At 37.3% G+C, this 16,158-nt stretch overlaps 3 protein-coding genes across 3 annotated transcripts; all 3 read right to left on the bottom strand.

The window, feature by feature from the left end:
* Positions 1 to 1,062: 1,062 nt before the first annotated feature.
* On the bottom strand, positions 1,063 to 2,770 carry LOC126612480 (uncharacterized). Its single transcript, XM_050280903.1, has 5 exons — positions 2,603 to 2,770; positions 2,294 to 2,508; positions 2,047 to 2,217; positions 1,699 to 1,934; positions 1,063 to 1,489 (listed from the first exon to the last, which is right to left on the bottom strand). The coding sequence occupies exons 1-5, from the start codon at positions 2,670 to 2,672 to the stop codon at positions 1,231 to 1,233; spliced, it is 951 nt and encodes a 316-aa protein (XP_050136860.1). The 5' UTR covers positions 2,673 to 2,770; the 3' UTR covers positions 1,063 to 1,230.
* Positions 2,771 to 5,317: 2,547 nt separating this feature from the next.
* Positions 5,318 to 7,657, bottom strand: LOC126611637 (uncharacterized). The gene is made up of 5 exons (XM_050279997.1): positions 7,489 to 7,657; positions 7,052 to 7,266; positions 6,415 to 6,585; positions 6,031 to 6,266; positions 5,318 to 5,758 (listed from the first exon to the last, which is right to left on the bottom strand). The coding sequence occupies exons 1-5, from the start codon at positions 7,556 to 7,558 to the stop codon at positions 5,509 to 5,511; spliced, it is 942 nt and encodes a 313-aa protein (XP_050135954.1). The 5' UTR covers positions 7,559 to 7,657; the 3' UTR covers positions 5,318 to 5,508.
* A 3,241-nt stretch (positions 7,658 to 10,898) lies between these two features.
* Positions 10,899 to 13,761, bottom strand: LOC126611386 (probable polyol transporter 4). Its single transcript, XM_050279622.1, has 2 exons — positions 13,295 to 13,761; positions 10,899 to 12,675 (listed from the first exon to the last, which is right to left on the bottom strand). The coding sequence occupies exons 1-2, from the start codon at positions 13,530 to 13,532 to the stop codon at positions 11,312 to 11,314; spliced, it is 1,602 nt and encodes a 533-aa protein (XP_050135579.1). The 5' UTR covers positions 13,533 to 13,761; the 3' UTR covers positions 10,899 to 11,311.
* Between the last annotated feature and the right edge of the window lie 2,397 nt (positions 13,762 to 16,158).

A 16,158-nucleotide genomic window follows, 5' to 3' on the forward strand; every position in this document is an offset into this window, starting at 1 on the left:
CATTTATCGTACACCACTTATGAATTATATGATCATGAATACATTTCATTAACGTTAATGAGCTACAACCGCTGCTTCCCAGAGAAACTTTTCCTCAAGGCACTCATTCTTCCCTTGAACTTGCATTATAAACCTCATGATGTTTTTTTGAGGATCGAGGAATCAGATGATATTCTTTTCCAATTTTTGTCTCTTCTTCTCCCACTGAATCAAACATTTGTTTGTCTGTTTCTTCAAATTATTCACTGTTTACTTGTATTGCCTCTTCTCTGTGAGTCAGTCTAAGATTAAAGATATGGTAAATGCCTTGGAAGCAGCTTCTGATGCTGCAGAGGTTGTCTGGAAACGTTGACTACTAAAGAGTGGGGATTTGCCATGGCATTAGTGGAAACGCGTACGTGTTCCTCTCGCTCTACCAACCGACAGGAAATGTTCTTATACAGAGCGAAAGATTTTGCTTGTTTCTTACTCGATAGAGCTCACAAGCTTATATCACAGGGTGATAAGCATGGAGGTGATAGCCCCTACTCCTTGTTTGAAGGAGTTGGACTTATGGCTTATCGTTTTTTCGACATGGTTGAACCTTCTTAGGCGAATTTCCTGCTTACGAACACTGAAAGGTCTTTGTACAAGGGGAAGCCTCATGTGTAGAAATTACCATCACTCATTGTAATTTACTACTGAGTATATGTGTATACATGCAAACCTTTCTGACCAGGAACCCGAAGATATGCGGTTCCATTTAGTTCAGTTACCTCTCTATAAGCTGTATTTAAATCTTACAGTAGCAATAAAATTTGTTAGCTTGATCAATTGGAGGTTGTATCAATCTCTTTCACTAAATGTCAATGAAATCACATGAGTTATACATCCATATTATCAATTTGATCTGAAAATTTGAGAGTTTGCTGGTGTGTTTTCCTGTTGGGATTTATTGCCGTCATATGTGACTTGGATGTGCCGGCTGGTTTTGTTGGGCCACCATTTCCTTTAATAAATCTCATTAACCTAAATTAGAAGAAAACAAATAGCAATTTTCTCTGGAAAATTAAGGGAGCATACTTCCAGAACAAATAAGCAAATCAATCAAGTAGAGATAGCAGTACAGAGGAACCCGAGCTACATTTTCTTTATTCCCAAATATGTAATGCAAGGCGTCGCCTTTTAGGTAATGCTTCGATATTTCCTCTGCTAGTTAAATGTTGTTCTTAGGCACATTGAGCATCTGCATTAGATACCATGTTTTTCGAGGAAACTGATGATGAGCTGATTAACTTGATCAGGAAATTGTTCGTGCACAAAGTGGCTCCCTTCTGCAATATATGCAATGTCCAAATCAGGGACAAAATGCTTCACTGCTCCAGTCCGTAAGTAGTCCTCCACTCCCGGAAATTTCAGGAAGTAGTCCTTCTCACCCATGATAAGCAGTGATGGAGCCGGCACTTTTGGATGGCTGCTTAATCCGTAATCCACGACCTTAGTTCTGGATCTGTGGAAAAAAACTCAGATGAAATTATACTGTTCATGGATGTGTTATGTTAGGACCAATCTATTTTCCTCATCTCCTTTTCTCGTTGGAAAAAAAAAGGAGCAGAAACATACTAGGAAATTGAAGGCTTAAAACTTTGGGAGAAATTAAGGAACTTATGTCCGGTGAAAACGGAAATTAAAGTAAGAGTTTTTGTTCTTGTTACTTACTGGTATGTAACTTGGATGGGATAACGGAATCCAGAGTTCTCATATAGAGATGCATAGACTGCAAGATCTTCCTCCGAAAACCATGGTGGTAGAGGAGTGGCAGGGTCTACCAAGTCCATGATTTCTTGATCAGGAGCGGCTACTTGGAGCTCACTCCCGGAGAAGAGAATGTAGATGTTTCGTATCACGGTCTTGACATCGAAGCGGCCAAAATCTGCTTCTGCCCGCCCCGGCTCCTGGAAATAGGTAAGAATAGCAATATCTTGCATAGTAATTAGTAAGTGATCAACCTTGTATTGTTCTTATTCATGACAGATGAAAAATTTTCATGGAAAAAAATGAATGTACCTTCCATCTTGACATGTAGAAGCCTTCAGGTAAGAGATCAAATCGGACAGGAGAGTTAGCCGGGTTAAGGAAAGGAACACCTACTGTTATCATGCCGGCTACACGCTCTGGGTGGAGAGCAGGTGTTAGGTATGCAGGCAGAGCTCCAAAATCCTTCCCAACAAGAACAACCTGGTTTCAATAGTTAAACATTAGCTTTTTATTTTTGAATTTAATGAAGTTTAAATTCTTGTAATTAATATTTTACCTTGTTAATGCTCACAGAATCAAGAAGGTCAACGACATCGTCAACAAGGTCTTTCCAGGTTGCCTTTCCGGGTTCAGCCGGCTGCTCGGAAAGCCCAAAGCCTCTGAAGTCAATGGCTATCGCCCGGTAGCCTTTGTCTGCGACAGCAACCATTTGATGCCTCCATGTGTACCATATCTCTGGAAATCCATGCAAGAACAGCACCACTTTTGGACCTGCAGAAACAGCATGAAAGCAGGGAATCAGTGATGCAAATTGACAAAGAAAGTGGGTGGGATGTTGAGGTGGTATTAGAATTGTGGAGCTTGCCTCTTCCAATTTCAGCTACATGAAGCTTTAGTCCTCTAACTTGCACATGTCTGTGCTGGATCTGTTCCATGAGAGCCAGAGAGAGATTCCTGAAGATCAGCCGGCAGCACTGAGAGGAGAAAGCGTTAATTTATTGTCATCTCTCAGTCTTTCAGAGCAATTCCACCATGGAGCCCTTCCCCTGACAATCCACTATTCAATCCACCCTATTAAACAGTAACTGCCTTAAATGAATAGTAACTACCATTAATGAACAGTAATTTCCATTTACATCTCCACCCTTGCAACCCTCCCCTGGCAATAAGCAATTAAAATAATAGTTTTTTTTGTTTGTTTAAATAATAAAAAACCCCCTTCTCTCTCTCTCTCTGACACACAAAAAAAAATAAACAATTACAAAGCCCTCGGGCCACAGGCCCGTCGACTTCCCACCCCCCTTCGCTCGGCCTCCCACCCTCACTCGGGCCCTTCCCCGCTGGAGCTGCTCCCACCGGCCCTCAGGCCCTTTCTCCTCCCCTGTCGCCCGAGCAACCAGCATCCGCTGGAGTTGCTCTCATGTTTCTTTTTAACTTTAGATGACATCGAGACGTCACAACTGTCACTCGTTTGGGTCCACTTACAACGTCGTCTCATGAACATTTCATTTTTTAAGTCATCTTTGAAGATGACTTGTTAGCTAAAGTGGTTTCTAACATTTGTATAACTTGTTATTTTGGTATTTGAAATTTAAAATCAATAAAAATGGTCTATGAGATTGTCCAACATCAATCATTTTGATCCTTAATGAAGAGTTAAACAAATCTCAGAGACCATTTTAGTTAAAAAGCCCTTGAAGACTTTTGCGAAAAAAATGCAGAAATTGTTTTGCCGTTTGATTCTTCTTGTAAAAAGTTTCATTGTTTATATGAAATGTTAAGTCTGTCTATTTAACTTGTTAGATATTTTTTTTTTTTTTGAGTGAAACAATATCGTTAGTAAGTTAAATGTTAGATTAGCCACTAATGGGTTTGAACCCGCGCCGTCATGCAAGGACACAACACCTTTACACCACTATGGTAAAACACCACTTGCACTTGCTTGTTAGATGATTAAATGTTGCTTGATTTGGTTATTTCATTTTTTGCATTAGTGATCTTTTGACTTATTATTTAAAACATTGACGGGTTTGGATTATGAGATGATCCAACATGATCCTTTCTAGATTTTTTTAATGAGGATTCTGAGTATTCGTAAATCGTGTCCGCTCATCATACATCGTGCAGTCAATTTTTGTCAAGTACTATATATGTTTAATTTTAAATAAAAAAATTTAAAATAATTTCTGACCGCACGATGTACGATGAACGGACAGGATTGACAGATCCCCAGATCCTCACAAAGAGGAACTGGCGAGGATCTGGGTTCATGAGATGATGTTGTGGGGTGGGTCCAAAGTGACATTGTGGTGTATTAACTGACAGAAAGGGATCCTCTTCGGATCCCTTCCTCGTAATCCATCAAGTCCGGGAATCCAGACCATTGAAATTTGATCCAACGATTACAAATAGGGGCCTACTTTAAAAGTTATAATAACTTTAACCATTTGATCGAATTTCAATGATTCGGATCTTTAGACTTAGTGAATTAAGAGGAAGGGATTCGAAGATGATCCATTTCCTTAACTGACTAGCTGGTTAGTGTTCGAATAATTTGCTTTTATTTTATGAGAGCTGCTAGACCCACCCCGTTGTCTTATTTTCCCACCTACCTTATATTACACCCACTATAAAAAAATTAAAATGTTATTTTCTCACCCACTATTATTCCTAATATATATATATATATATATATATATATATATAATTAGAGATAAAAAGTCACAGAGTTATGCTTCAATTATACGATTCGACAAATCAAGATGACCCATATAAAATTATTTTTTACCTCTTTGACGGAAACATAATCATCTACTTCTTCTGTAGAAACATCATCTTCTAAGTTCATTCTTTTTGTTTTCTTTGAATGAAAGGAGATGGGAATGATGAGTTAGGGTTTAAGAGAGACAAATCGTCTAAACATAGCGTGAGAGTTATCATACCCAAATTTTTCTTTTTTATTTTTTATAAAAAAAAAAAGTAATGCAAAAGAGGGTAACTAAGGTCCTTATTAGTCATTTTACAAATTGACAAATTTGTAATTAAAAAATTCATAAAAAAATGGATGGAAAGATAAGACATTGGGGTGAGAATAACAGCTCTCTATTTTATTTGTTTCCTGGAATAGGGAATATCAACAATTTTGTTAACCAAAACGTTAATGTCTTACATGGAAATTTCTGGTGCAGCGTCACTGTTTTTGGTTTGTTTTCTTCTGTTTTTTTTTTTTTTTTCCTTCCCATTCTTTTCATAAATATGATTTACCCAAAAAAAAACTAAATTGGACGGCAAGTGGATGCTTTGGACAAATTTCTTTGTCCAAAGATACTGACATCTACATTTATGTTTAGCCATTTGTGTGGAGAGGTGTGTTACATTCTCTGCACTAAAGTTTAAATCTTTATTCCTGTAATTTACATAATTTTAGTGTAGTTGTCACATTATTTGTTATTATGTTTAAAAACTGATGCAAACTAGTAATGATGTAAGATTGACTGTATTCGAAATATTTCTCCAACTTCTAATATTTATCCATCATCTATTACTTAAGAAGTACGTCATAAATGTGGGGCTTTATAGCTCGAGTTTAAAGCAGTTATCACTATATCATAGGTCCCGGATTCGAATACCTTCTCCGAAATATTCGATAATTAACAAAAATAAATAAGTAGCCAAGTACCTTTGCGAAGCACATTTTTTTTTAAATCTAATTACTTCTTATTTATCATGCCTCGCTCCTCAGGCGCATTGAGCTCATTGAGCAGATACTCATCAGATAGCATGCTTGTCGAGGAATGTGAGGATCAGCTGATTAACTTTCTCTGCAAGTTGTTCGTGCATAAAATGGCTCCCGTCTTCGATGAATGTAATGTCCAGATCCGGCACAAAATGCTTCACCGCCCCAGTGCGAATGTAGTCCTCCATCCCTGGAAATTTTAAGACGTAATCCTTCTCGCCCACGATCAGCAGCGATGGAGCCGAGACTTTGGGATCAGTTATACCGCAATCCACGGCCAAGGTTCTGCAGCAACAAAGGCACTTTAATAATGAAATGATATTTCGGGAGTCTTCAAATTTGTTCACCAAATGACGTGTCAACATGCATCTTGTTATTGATAAATAAGGTTTAAGTGGAGCGACACTGGATCAATCAAATACTGCTACGTCATTCAATAATTAAGCATCGTATTTAGACATAAGTACTTCCCAACACATACTCACATCTTAGTTAACTGCTAGACTAGAGAAAGGGTAGCATTTCTTGTGAGAACAGAATTATGTTTTGGTACCTACCTGTATGGAACTCGCAATGGATAACGGAATCCAGATTTTTCATACAAAGATGCGTAGACATCAAGATCTTCTTCCGAAAGCCCTGGCGGCAGAGGAGTTGCAGGGTCAAACAAGTCCATGATTTCTTGATCAGGAGCAGCTGTTGGGATCTCACTTCTAGAGAAGAGAATGTAGATGTTCCTAATCACCGTCTTCACATCAAAGCGACCAAAATCTGCTTCTGCCCTCCCTGGTTCCTGGAATTAGGTAATAGGAACCTAATTAGTACCTTAATTATATGTCATAGACGAATAATTAAGCTTATGAATGATTGGAACATGCCAGTGTGGAGATTATTAGCCGAAAACTGAAGGTGTTGATGGAAAATTGAATGTATATACATACCTGCCACCTTGATATGTAGAACCCTTCAGGAAGGAGATGATTTTGGACAGCAGAGGGACCTGGTAGCGAGAAAGGAATACCTAGTGTAACGACACCAGATACACGCTCCGGGTGGAGAGCAGCTACTAAGTACGCAGGCAATGCTCCAAAATCTTTCCCAATAAGAAAAGCCTAGTGCCAATAACATTCTGTTAGGCTGTGTGCATATAATTAACTTCAAGTTCTTGACGAAAATGTACTGAGTGTGAGTTCTTAGACATATGTATTGTATATGGACTCACACAATTACCCCTAAATATCGCCCGATAGCCTTAATTTTTTATTCCAATTACATGTAGGGCAGAGAAATGAGAACAGATGTGCATTAAATCAAAATGAAAGTACGGAGTTGGATTTCGATTACGGGATACTGGTGTGTGTACTTTAGTTAGATCAACAGGAACATTCACTACATTGATAAATCTTAAAGAGAAATACAAAAAAATGTCCCTACAAAAATCCATCAAAATCATAAACCAAGTCCACAGAAATCCATCAAAATCCATATAGAAATCCTTAAAAATCCATATGGAATTTGTAGGAGTTTTCAAATCCTATCAAATCTAAGTCTTTTAAAATCCTCCTAAATTAATATTACCTTGTTAATGGCCAAAGAATCCAAAAGGGCAACGACATCGTGGACAAGGTCAATGAAGGTGTCCTTTTCAGGGTCAGCCGGCTGCTCGGAAAGTCCATAGCCCCTGAAATCAATGGCTATTGCCCGGTAGCCTTTGTTTGCCAAAGCAACCAGTTGATGCCTCCACGTGTACCATATTTCCGGAAATCCATGAAGGAAAACCACAGCCTTTGGACCTGCACAAATTCATCAGCATATCATTTTTCTTTTCCTTGTTGACAACAGAAAGAAAATTACAAGGAAGATCCTCGTCGGATCTTTAAACCCTAGGTATATGACCTCCTTCGGGAAATTATAAAACCTAATATAAAGAACGTTATACTTTATGTCCTAAGTTCGCAAAAACGTCTGGTGTTGTGTTAAGATCAAATGACAACTTTTGGAAGGATCATACGTACCGCTTCCGATTTCAGCTACGTGAAGCTTGAGTCCTCTTACTTCCACATGTTTGTGCTCGATATTTTCCATTACTGAAACAGATGGGGAGAGAGAGAGAGAGAGAGAGGAGAAAATTAATCAAGATAGAGAGAGAGAGAGAGAGAGACTTGGAGCTGAGCGAATATTAAGTAGTTAGATGATGAGCATTGTTGGTCAACTGCTTCTTGTCTTCACGTTGACACTTACCCGGACCATTTTGTGAGGATCTGTCGGCCAATGCATCTTGGCCGTTGATGTAGATCGGCGGCCAAATTTTATCTTTATTTTTTTAACTTGCAACCTGCTCTGTCTCTTCTTCTCTCCCTTCTCCCGGATGAAAATTTGAAGTAACAGTCACATAAAATTATGACTACACGAAGTGGGCATGGGAAAAGTTTTCTTCATTTATTCCAGAAATAAAAATTTGGCAATTGTCATGAGGGAAGAACAAAACTTTATTTCTTTATAAATTAAAAAGTAAAAATTTGAGAGAACCAGAAACAATTGGGCACATTGGATTGCACCATCAAATGGGAACTCAAAACGAGCAAGAAGTAGCAATGGCGACGCCAGTGGGTGGTACAATGGGAGGCACTAGTCGTAAAGTAGAAGCCGCTGGGTGGTATAAATTCGAGCCCCAACGAGCATTTACAGGTGAGCACGGTCCGGTTTCATCCTCAAATTGGAATAAAAAAATATCAAAGGTTTGGTTCGGTGCGGTTTTACTTAAATTTATTATTAAAACCGTACGGTTTGGTTTACGCCGATTCAGATTCAGTTTATGCCGGTTTACGATTCTAACCAAACACATATTTCAACACAAATTCAAGCAAATTTGAGTTCTCACTACTATATCTACTAGAATTGTGACCCGAAGATAGAAAGTTTACATATAAATATAAATCAAAAGATAAAAAGCTTCCTATCATGACCAAAGTGTACATCCTGGAATGAAATTAAAATGTACATAATGCATATAGATAAATGAGGAAAATAAGAGAGGAGAGAGAGGGATGAAAATTGGAATGTGAACTGCCGGCTATGGTGGAATGGATGGGTTGAGGTAATTATTTTGGGCTTGAAATTTTTTTATATAAATTTTTCGTTTGGGCTTGGTATTTATATAAAACAAGGGATAAAGGCATCTCTCCTTCCGCGAGAGCCCTTCTCTCCTTTTGTGAGAGTTTCCTCCCTTCCTTTTGGTGAGGGTCTTCATCTTGCTCACCTTTTTTGGCGCCAACTAGACATGGTAATTTCTTACACGATACGTAAATGACACGAAAATAATAGGTTTCGGATCAACATGATAACTAATTGGGTCACACGATAATAATTCTTTAATAACGGGTCTTTAACAGGTTTACACGAGAGTGACACGCGGATAACCTATTTCGACACGATAAGAAAAAAGTTATTTTGATGATTTTAATTTTTTTTAAACTACTAAAAAAAACTTACTATAAAATACAATAGATATAATGAATATGTATATATTGTTCATTAATTATTATTCTATATAAATTTTAAAATTTAAGTTTTATTTATTTATTTATTTTTATAGTATATTATAGGCAAAGATTCTGATTAAAAATCATAAAAGCACATTAAAAATAAAAATATCACGTAATTTAAAAATACCAAACACATTAAAAAATTATAATAATTCATTTACATGTGCAAAAAATATGAAAAAATATGCAAACGCTCGTAGTCACATCCTCTACATTTTAAGGATGTGTATATGATCGTTTGAAATTTTAAAACCATACAAACTCTCATGAATAGTATTTTTAAGGGAGTTCAAAATAAACAAAATTCATAATCATTAATGTATAAGTCTGAAAGATGTGAAAGCATAATTTACGTTCATAATTGCATCCTCAACGCTTAAACGATGGTTACATGGTCGTTTAGATTTTTAAAACTCTCCAAATCTCATGAATAGTGTTTTTTATTTGAGTGCAAAATTAATAATAATTATTGTAGAAGTGTGAAAAATGTAATCACTCGTAATGAAAAGCTTTACAACTTTCATGAAGAGGTCAACTCCGAAATTTAGTATTATGTTTTACATTTTGTGGGGTCAAATTATGTTTTTCATTTTCATTTTTATTGATTTAAAATATTTTTTTTTAACTGGTAATGGGTTTGATCATATTACCTGATAATATTAACGGGTTGATTTCGGGTTGGGTCATATTACCCGTTTACTTTAACAGGTATTACACGACACGACATGTTAAACATCGGGTATAATACGAAAACAACACGAACACGAGAAACACGACACAAATGCCAGGTCTAGCGTCGACTCTGGCTTTGGCTGGAGTCGGTTGCCACTCTTCTCTTCCTCCTCCTGTTTTCTCCCCGTATCCCCTTCTCTGCCTTGTCCTCTTTCTTATGTTCTTCTTCTTCTTCTTTTCTTTTTGCTTCTCCCAATGCTTCTTCCTTTTTTCCTGCTCTGCTTTTCCAATCTGGCCATTTCTTCCTACCCCCAGCGGCGTTCCTTCTTGCCCCTCTCTGCACCCACTTCCAAACCACGACTTGTTGTTGTTGTGATATTTCAAGATGGTGAATAGAGTTCTAGTGTTCCCACCGGCTCGGGTGTTCCACACCACCACTTTCTCATTGTCTCTGCCTTTTCCGGCAGTGTTGTTCGCGGGTTGCCACGAACTTCATCTTGATAGTTGGCTTCTTCCAATCACTTGCTAGCTATCCTTTCTTTGTGGTTGTGCTCAGGACGTTAATTGATGTGCGATGCTGCAATTGATATGGCGATGCTTGGCTGTGGACAAGGACTTGGTCGGATCGAGAACAGCGGCAAAAGTAGTAGAATTGTCTGGTGTCTGTAACCTCTTTTGTGTGTTTTGGGCTTCAACTACTGGTTGGCCATTTGTAGTTTGTCTTTTTTGGCCCATGTTTTGCTTGTTTATGTGTGATCTTTGGGCCTTGGGTTTCCTTTTGTGTATCTTTTAGTTGTAATAAACGTGAAGAAGCCTTTTTCCAAAAAAAAAAAAACAAAGGGATAAAGAATTACAACAACAACAACAACAAAGCCTTTTCTCACTAAGTGGGGTCGGCTATGTGAATCTTAGAAAGCCATTACACTCGGTTTAAAGGGATAAAGAATTAGATTTTAAAAAAAAATTAATAGAGATGCTCCGGTGCGGTTTCTTCGGTTCTTGAGAATTAGAAACCAGAATTGGAACCATTTTAAACTAGTTCGGTTCAGTTTTGGTCCAAGTTTGAACGGTTTTGGTGAACTTGGTTTTTTATGATTTTTTTCATCTAATTCGGTTCGGTTTCACAGTTTCTCAATTTTTATGCCCACCCCTACAAGCATCTAAAGGATGTTCATAATTCAGAAGCACTAAAAATATATATAACAATGTTTCTGCTTACCTTTCAAATGTTAATATTTTTCATTGATGTGAAATTGCATACAAAGACAAGTACAGCAAGCATACTACCATGAACGAATTTGATTCCGAAAAATCTAATAGTTGTAGACCATAATACAAGTATCCCATTGTCAAACCTGTAAACTTAACAAAGAATACAACTCAAACATGTAATGTGCTCCCTCTGGTAGCTATTTTATTCGGTTGCAAAGAACCATCTATACAAGCGCAAGGTTCTCTTTCGAAATCTGCATCCTGCAAATTCAGACTCACAGTAGTTCCATCAGTTATGTGAACACTGCGATGAATTACGAATGATTAATCTGTATCCTTTTCCAAACCAGTTGAAGGATGGTAAGATGTGGAAGATATATCTGTTCATCGAATGAGCTTTCCCGAACAATCATCCTTTCTGCACAAGGTGCTCGACATCTCCTAGTTCCACTTGACCTCCTTTCTGATCATGTTCAGTTTGAAAAAGCGACTCAATCTGCTCCAATGACTTTCCTTTGGTTTCTGGAACACAGGTGTGGACAAATACGACAGAAAGAGCAGCGACTGCAGAAAAGATAAAGAATGTTCCACCAAATGAAATTGCATTGGAAACTGAGAGAAAAGACATGGCAACCAGGCCACTGGACACCCTATTACCCACTCCTCCGAGTGCTGCTGCTTGCGCACGCACCCTTAGAGGGAAGATTTCAGATGTCAAAACCCAGCAAACAGGTCCAATTCCAACAGAGAAGAAGGCTACATTTCCGCATACGGATAAAATTGCCATTGCAACGCCAAACTGTCCTTTCCCAAGAAAAGAGAGAGTAAATCCTAAACTGAATAAACAAATCGTCATTCCAATCGTGCTGACATAGAGCAAGGGCTTTCTTCCGAGCTTGTCTATAAGAAGAATAGCGACCATTATAAAAACAGTCTTTGTGACACCCACTGCAACAGTTGCAGCAAGTACATTTTGTTTATTTTTTATTCCTGCTTCTTGGAAGATTTCGGGGCTGTAGTACACAGTCGCATCTATTCCTGTTATCTGTTGAAAACATTGAATTCCAAAACCTGTGATAAGCATCCGACGAAGTGAAGGAGATGGATTCATTAGTTCACTCGTCACGCTTTTCTCCTCATACTTCCCCGCACTAGAATTGTCAGCGGCTGCTAGTATTTCATTTAGTCTGTCCTCCACCTCACTTTCTTTCTCATTTGTTTTCATCAACACTGATCTTGCCTCGTCAACACGGTTCTGAAGGACCAACCACCTTGGAGACTCGGGGATTACGAAAAGTGCAAAACCAATGAAAATTGAAGGCGTAATTCCTACTGCAAGCATTATCCTCCAGTTTATATGTGCCGGAAGACCAGAAAATGCATAGTTTGAGACGTAGCCGAGTAAAATTCCCAGATTTATAAATATTTCTGGGAATGAGGTGAGTGAGCCTCTGTCAATGGTGGGTGATATCTCAGCGATATAAACAGGGGCAATCATGACACCAAAGCCAATTCCAACGCCCGCAAAGAGTCTTCCAATCATCAATATTTCAAATGAAGGAGCAAGGGTCATTGTAGCTGCACCTGCTTGAAAGACAACAGCAGCCAAGGCCATGGTCCACTTCCTACCAATGATATCTGATGTTTTACCGCCGGCTAAACTACCGAAAAGCGAAACAATGCTCAAAATCCCAACAAGAACTTCTTCTTGTACCTCGGTTATCTTTAAATCTTCCTGAATGAATATGATAGCTCCACTCATGACACCTACATCTGCCGATTCAAACAAAAAATATAATTAAACACATATCTTCAGAATCACCTTATTCGAACAATTTAAAAATTAGGGTACTTGCGAACTGTTATAAACATCATCATTTTTGTTTACTAATCTGTTGCAAGGAGGAGTTACAAGATTGATGAAGTTAGGAAGACGGTTGCCTTGTGGTGAATGGAAACTTATTAGACCCGAAAATTTTAATAGGGACTACCAGCAAATAAATCACATAGCACTACCAGCAAGCTTAGGAATTATTCATAAAAGGGAACAGTAGATTCTTAAAGCAATTAGGCACTACAGTTAACCAAACAAAGCAGATCATAACAGAACGTACATGCCAATTAACAACGTCCACCGACAGCATCAACTTCCTATAACACTAACAGACAGAGCTCACCTCTCTCCGCACAAGTTCGAATTCTCCTCCCCGTAGTTTAGATTAAGTAATTAGAATATCGCTCGAATAGATAAACAAACGCACAGAGCAGACATTATCGCGCGCACGAACAGATGTACATACACAAATACATAATTACATACAAAAATACACACATTTCTATAGATACATGTATAGATACACATCCATACATAAAAGGTAAAGCATGTAGTTACCATAGCCAAGAAGAACAGAGTTGAGAGAGGCAAAAATGGCGCAGGCGAGGACATATTTCCTGGTTTTTTTGCTCCTGATTTGTTGAAGGTGGTGGCGAGAAGCACCATCCTCGTTTTCCTCTGTGAGCTCGACCTCGGGCTCAGAATCCATCCTCTTGTACTTGTTCTTGGTTCCCAATGGAATCCCAGACATACCCATTTCTCCATTTCCAATTTCTGGAACACCCACCAATCCCATCTCGATTTTCTTTCTGAATCTCTCTGTTTCTGAACAGAAAACTCAACGAACAGAGCACAAGTCAGATGTTTTTTGGGGGGTTTGGTTTGGTTTGGTTTGGTTTCCGTTTGACTGCCCAATACTTGGAGACTAGAGGAAGAGATCCATGGGATTGGCTTGAGTTTTAGATCTGAAACAAAAATTAATTAATTAATTTATGATAAATAGAAAAATAAAAATTGAGACGCGGGCAAAGGTGGGACCTTTCTTTTTGCAATGCAAGAAAGAAAACCCACTTGCGGCAATTTTACATGTGCGACCGATTTACCGTCACAAGACCTCGACCTCTCACTTAATCAGGCTCAGCTGCTCAAATGGCGCTTTCCAGGTGACAGCTGTGCAGATTGTCTGTAAAATATTAGATATTTTTGCGCTCTCATTTCTAATACAATGTGGAAAGGGATTTCTCGTTGTTTCGTTCATTCTCAAATATACAACGTGTAGTGAGTATGTAAATTACATATAATGAAATTAATCCAAACAATGAATCTAATCTAGAAGAGCGATCTCATTAATATGGTCGTTGGTTCTCATAAGAGCAAGTTGTATAAAACAATTTTACAATCACCTGACAATATATTATTAGATCAGAATGTCACGTGGTGACGAAATTATATATTAAGTACTCGTCTCCTTGTTCTAAGGTTCTGTACAAGTCTCATTTGTATTAAAGCGATGTTATCCACACGTTTATTTTTACATCCCTCGAACTCTGTGAATTTATGTCATTTGATCTTTTTCAATTCATTCGAGTGAAATTTGAGAAAAATGTGTAAATAGCACCACCTTTATTTTATATTTTACCTCACGTGTTTGAAATTATTTAATATTTTGGTTTAATATTTCCCTTATTTTGGGAAAGAATAGTTATGTGCTTGCATGCAAGGTTGTGTTGAAAAAAAAAAAAGAAGAAAAAAGGTTGCGCCCCAAATAAAATGGTAAGTTTGTCAAAGGACTAATTGGAGGAGAAAAGTTTGTGGGAGAGGAGTCAAATGGAGAATGAGTCAAAAGTGAAGGTGCAAAGACAATTCCTTTGTGTGGTCTCTCATAAATTGGATCTTCCAATTTTTTTTCTTTCTTTGTGACACATCTAGAAGACAAGCACCACCATAACAGACAAGACAACATTCATACCCAATAAAATGAAAAGACAATGTAATATTCTTAGTTTGCACTAATTATTAAGTGGCTTAGTGGCATGCACCTCTTTTGGGTAAAGATTTCATTTTCTTATCCAACAAGTTAAATTTAATTTAAAACTTATTACATTTGAAAATTTTACAAAACCAAATACAAAGTCGAGAATATTAATTAATCATCTGCCACCATATAATCTACCATCACCAATTGAGGGAGATTTTCATTGATTGGCGTAAACACGAGCCAACTAATGGCCAACCATGTTAGAACGTATCAGAACTCTACAAATACAAGTTTTGAAGAGATAAAGGACCCCGATCAAGTACGTAAATTGTCACTCTATATTATGTTCGATTCTTATCCAAGCACAATGTAATCCTATCTAGATTTTTTTTACGCAATTACCTTCTCACTCTTGTATTTCATTTTTTTCTTTGCATTACACAATTTCAATTTACGCATGGTATTTTTATTCTCTTGATTCACGCACTCGCATTACAATCGTTTGATTAGAATCAAAGCCTAAACAAAAATCACACATATCTTGTCTACGTCGCCGGTCGACCAATCTAGACCAAAGCTAGAGCATGTACGCAAAATAAAAAGTCAGAAAATCCTTCAAGGCCGCCAAATCCGAACGGATGGAGGGAAACAATCTGATCTCTAGATTAGCCATAGGTTAATATTTAAATTCTTTATTAACCTTTCTTTTTCTCCTTCTTTTTTTTTTTGGTTTAACTTTATTAACCTTAGTTGAGGAGAAGACAGGTGTTAAAAAATAGGGTGTGTGGTAGCAAAGGTCCCTGAACTTTACCTCATGTTTAGTTTTCGTCCCTGAACTCTTATATTAGTTTCTCATGTCCTCCAACTTAACTCCGTGTTGCACAATTGGTCATTCTGTCAAATATGTTATATTTTGTGTTAAATTTAAGGGTATAATGGTCTTTTTAAGTTATGAATTCTAAGATTCCCAATATGTGAATTATATACCTTTCTAGATTAATTTTCCTGCCAAAAAAAAGCTTATTGTGATATGCTTTTGCCCCAAAAAAAAAGTCCAATTGTGATATGCAATTTTCCTATTTAATCCAATTGTTTATCATATGAGTTAACAACGTAGTGTTGCCTTAAGGAGTCGTCTTTTAGTGATGTATAAACTAGTTGTTTATCTTATACAATTTTTTGGCATAACTCAAGAGTTATCTAAGTTTAATAATAATAATAATAATAATAATAATAGATTAATACTAAAACAACAAAGTGTGCTAAAGATCACCGAAAGTATTGATAACATAACAACTTCATCAAAAGTACCAACATTACCAAAATAAAAATACCAACCTTACCAAAATACAAAGTTTACTACACAAAATACGTACCAATTCTACAACCACATAAAAGATGATTTATGCTACAAAAAGGAAGTTCCAAAAACAACATCAGTGAT

This window comes from Malus sylvestris, chromosome 17, assembly GCF_916048215.2.
Source record: "Malus sylvestris chromosome 17, drMalSylv7.2, whole genome shotgun sequence".
In the NCBI taxonomy this organism is placed as follows: domain Eukaryota; kingdom Viridiplantae; phylum Streptophyta; class Magnoliopsida; order Rosales; family Rosaceae; genus Malus; species Malus sylvestris.